At 55.4% G+C, this 4,596-nt stretch overlaps 1 protein-coding gene across 1 annotated transcript; it reads right to left on the bottom strand.

Annotated features, from left to right (window-relative positions):
* LOC109752109 (ammonium transporter 3 member 1-like) lies at nucleotides 1-1,649 on the bottom strand. Its single transcript, XM_020310974.4, has one exon. The coding sequence runs from the start codon at nucleotides 1,568-1,570 to the stop codon at nucleotides 95-97; it is 1,476 nt and encodes a 491-aa protein (XP_020166563.1). The 5' UTR covers nucleotides 1,571-1,649; the 3' UTR covers nucleotides 1-94.
* Nucleotides 1,650-4,596: the final 2,947 nt, after the last annotated feature.

The following is a 4,596-nucleotide window of genomic DNA, read 5'->3' on the forward strand; positions in this document are numbered from 1 at the left end:
AATGAATAGCTTATTCCACAACACTCGTTGTGCACGTTTGTAAGAACAAAAACGTACGACAAAACTCCAGCCAGGAAGGGAAGCGGCCGGCGACCTAGACGTCCTGCGTGACGCCGCTGGGCGCCCTGTTGCGCGGCTGGTTGGTCTCGTTGTCGGAGTACCACCCGTGCTTGGAGGAGTCGTACTTCTCGCCGTCGCCCCAGAGCGCGTAGGCCTCCTCGCCGTGCACTGCGTCGTCGCCGATCACGAGCTCCTCCTCCGGCATCCGCAGCGGCACGATGAGCCGGACGACGAGGCAGATGATGCTGGTGACCACCACGTTCCAGCCGACGATGAAGAGCGCGCCCACCACCTGCTTCAGGAGCTGCATGCCGCCGCTGCCGCCGTAGAAGGCGCCGCGGGAGTTGGTCACCGGCACGAACATGCTGCACAGCGTCGGCTCCGCGAAGAGCCCCGTGGTCACGCCGCCGAGGAACCCCGCCACGGCGTGGGTGTGGAACACGCCCAGCGTGTCGTCCACGCGCTGCAGCAGCTTGGACCGCTTGTGCACGACCATCATGGTGAACCACGGGATGCTGCCGGACAGGATGCCCATCACGATCGCCGCCCACCCCTGGACGAGACCCGCGCCGGGCGTGATGCAGACGAGGCCGGTGATCATGCCCTGGACCGCGCCGATGACGGAGGGCTTCTTGAAGAAGATGACGTCCAGGGAGGTCCAGACGAGGAGGCTGGTCGCGGCGCAGATGTTGGTGTTGAGCACGGCGATGGAGGAGTCGAGGTTGGCGGCGTAAGGGTCACCGCCGTTGAACCCGGCCCACCCCATCCAGAGTATGCCGGCGCCGGCGAGCATGAGGAGCACGTTGTTGGGCGGGAACCTCTCCCTGTCCTTGGTGGACCTGGGCCCGACCCAGTACGCGGCGGTGAACCCGGCGATCCCGGAGGAGAGGTGGATGACGTAGCCGCCGGAGTAGTCCATGACGCCCCACTGGAAGAGGAAGCCTCCGCCCCAGAGCGAGAAGGCGCCGATGGTGTAGGAGAAGGTGAGCCAGAGAGGCACGAAGATCATCCAGGCCCTGATGTTCATGCGGCCCAGCAGCGAGCCGGCGAGGAGGATGAGCGTGATGGCGGCGAAGACGCACTGGAAGTAGACCATGGTGGCCATGGGGTAATTCGGATTGATCCAGGCCGTCTCTTGGCTGCCGTCCTTGAAGAAGTGGGTGGACTCCGGCAGCACGGCCTGCATGAGGAGGAACTTCTGCCCGAGCGCCGGCCGGGCCTTGCCCCAGAAGGGGAGCAGCTGGTGGCCGAAGGACATGTTGTAGCCCCAGGTGACCCAGCAGAGCCACACGGCGGCGAAGGCGTAGAGCGCCATGAAGGCCGCGTTCACGGCCCACTTCTTCTTCACGATGCTGCCGTAGAGGATCACCAGGCCGGGCATGCTCTGCAGTCCCACCAGCGTTGCAGCGATCATCTGCCATGCGTTGTCGCCCTTGTTCAGCCATGGCGGCACCACTATGCCGTTGGGCGAGTACCCCACCGACATGTTGTAATCCGCGGCCGTCGACATCTTGCTACTTCGACCGGCAGGCCCGCGCCGCGCTCTCCTGCAGCTAGAGGTAGTGTCCGCTAGCCGGAGATGGTAGTGGTGGGTGGTGAGTGGTCTGGTGACGACTGAAACTAAGCGACGCTGCCGGTCTTATATATAGGTCGATCGTTTTCGGTCCCAGCTACAGCTGACCCATGGCTGACATGTGGGCAAACGAATGGCGGGCGTGCCTAGAAAGAAATGAACTGGCCGGTGGGTGACACGAGGACTTGGATCCTATGCCAAAGATGTATTGAACAGCTGGGAATTGGGGAGGCAGGGAACCTTAACTGCCGGGACTAGGTTATCTTCGCACATGTCCTTCCCTCGCCGCCCCTAGCGCGCGACGCCAGGCAAAGCCCGGTCAGTGCAGGCGGCGGTGGGGCTCGCTCCTCTCTACGCTCAAGCCATGCGGCACGGGATGGCGGTTGGGTGATGGCGCGGGTTTGAACGCCCGTTCGGGTTGCAGAGGGATGGACTGACCGGGACTCTATTATGCCGCCGGCGGCTGGCTGGGCCTCGTCCGAGATTCGGTATGGCCGAGGCCTTGGGGTGCCTTGGTGGCCGCTCGAGGCGTCGGCACGGTCATGGCGGCCATGGCCGACGATTTGACGGCGGCGAGACGTGCGTGTCTGGATCTGGGCGAGCGGCGTGGGGGTGGTAGCACTGCGGCGAGCGATCCGGTCCACAAGATGCTGGACTGAGGCTTGTCGAGCAGATCCAGGTGAAAACCCCGCTCTCGGCTAGTTGCCAAGGCTGGCGATGTCGGCGTTCTTCTGCGTCGTCCCCTTCTTGAAGGCATCGCTGGGGAGAAGCTCAAGATCTCTGTCCGCTACCTCCGGGGGAAACCCTAAATCAGTCGATGGGATGACGGCGACGCTCTTGTGTTTCCCCCCTCGGGGGCGTCATTCTTGGAGGTGCATTGGCTCGAGGGACCAGTGGACGGTTTCAGCGACGGATCGGCATTTCATATGACGCATCGACGGTGTGGAGTCGCGGCGGCGTGGCGCAGCAGGGTCTCGACGATGGATGTATGATGATGGACGCACGTAGGAAGGTGGCATTGTCTGGCGCCATGGTAGCGTCGATGGTAGGCCTAACAAGGTCGATGTATCAGTACCTACTCTGAAGATGAATCGGTGGAAGATGGTGGTGGCGGCCTTTGTAGCATGCACATGCAGTGACCACTGATAGTGCGTCAGACCGGTGTGTGCCCCAGACCCGATAATGCGGCTTGGTTGGGGCCTCCAGCTTTAGATGTTGGGCTTTAGTGTGAGGTATGGTATGCAGCTCAGACAATCTGCACCCCTTCATTAAGTTGATAGGAGTACCACAGATGTTGCCGAGATGGTGGCTTTAAACTTATTGATGTATTACTTTATAAGGTCATGATGAATAATTAATAAAATGGCTACATGCATGGTCATCCTCCTTTTCGGAAAAACTAAGTCTCTCCGGAGGATAAATGGCTAGGCAATACCATTCTCCGGAAATAATGTCCAAACTTATACTGCATTGTACTTGATAAAAACGATACACTTGCTTGTCATGACAAAATCTTCTATCCATATTATATTTGATTAACCTTTTTTTTGAACATCAGTACAGACGCAAGCGCTCATACATACGCGCATACACTCATCCTTATGAACGCACATACGCACACCCTATCCTTATGAGCACCTCCGAGAGACTGAGCCGGCATGTCATCTTGAAATTTATGAAGTCACCGTAGGCACCTCGTCGTCGACGGGAACGTCTCCTCCCACTGAAAGCGCATCGCCGGAAATCCTGAAATAAATCCAGGAATAATGCGAGCACCAGGACTTGAACCCTGATGGGTTAGGGATACCATTGTCCCTCTAACCATCCAACCACAGGTTGGTTCGCATATTTGATTAACCTGATAGAAAGACAGGATGTTTTTCGTTGAAATCTCACTACTTCAAGGTCATTCACACTCGAATTTATGTACATGCTCTTACACATTCTGAGATCCCAGTGGAAAATAATAGGCAAATATGGAATAGAAGATTCCACTAAAAGTCAAGATTTTTATGTGCAAACCAAGGTCAACCTTACTCATGGCAACTGGCAAGCAAGTAAGAAGTGTGGCTTTGTACTTATCATGAGATAATCAAATGCCTCTTTTCCGAGTGCAAGTTTGTGCGCTCTACGTGGCCAGACATCCAAATAGCGTCCAACTTATATCCGTCCATAAGCGGTGCCAATATTTATGGTCAGTAGTTGGATGATCCAAATAGGTTTAGCACCCTAATAAGGGTGATAGTCTCTGCCTTATTATGGTCGCTATGGCCATGTAGAAATGATTTGGTTTTCAATTCCAAAAACTCTACTCCTTTGCAGGTAATTTTCCATTATACGCACCGGCTTCATATGTGCTCTATGCTACACCGAACGAAGTACCAACCACTGTTCAAGGTTGTGTGTATGCGATTTGAGCTGGTGGCCAGGGAGTTTTCTTTACCCAAGATGGGTGGCAGCATAGTCTTTGGAGTGGTTTACCACCTCCTTAGACATAGGCATAGTGTCGGTCTTTTACAACTTTACTGGTGCTAATATGTCGCCTTTTATTTATTTTCTCCTGTCAGTCCGTCAATGTTTGGTTGTGTGCATCCTAATTATGCAGAAGCCGGGTATTACTCATTATACTTTGTATCCGCTTGATGCTATATTTTCAGTTAATAAAAAAAACGCCCTTTATCAAAAAAAAGGGAAGGAAGAGATGGATCCAAGTGCATGGCTTTGGAATAACCAGGGGCTAGATGACTTCACCATCCTCTTAAGGTTAGTATCAACATAGTAAATTGTAGCTAGTCTCTACTGCTTTCACCTTGCCAGAGAGATCCCCAACGCTCTCGCGTCGTCCTCGAGGTACTCAAGACCCACTTGCCCCTCTATCCCTTCCCCGCTGCCACCCTAGGAACTCGCTAGTGCAATGTGTTGCCTCCAGTGCTTGTGGTGGCGGCAAGCCCTGTTTCCCTGCT

The sequence above is a fragment of the Aegilops tauschii genome, chromosome 3, assembly GCF_002575655.3.
Source record: "Aegilops tauschii subsp. strangulata cultivar AL8/78 chromosome 3, Aet v6.0, whole genome shotgun sequence".
NCBI lineage: Eukaryota > Viridiplantae > Streptophyta > Magnoliopsida > Poales > Poaceae > Aegilops > Aegilops tauschii.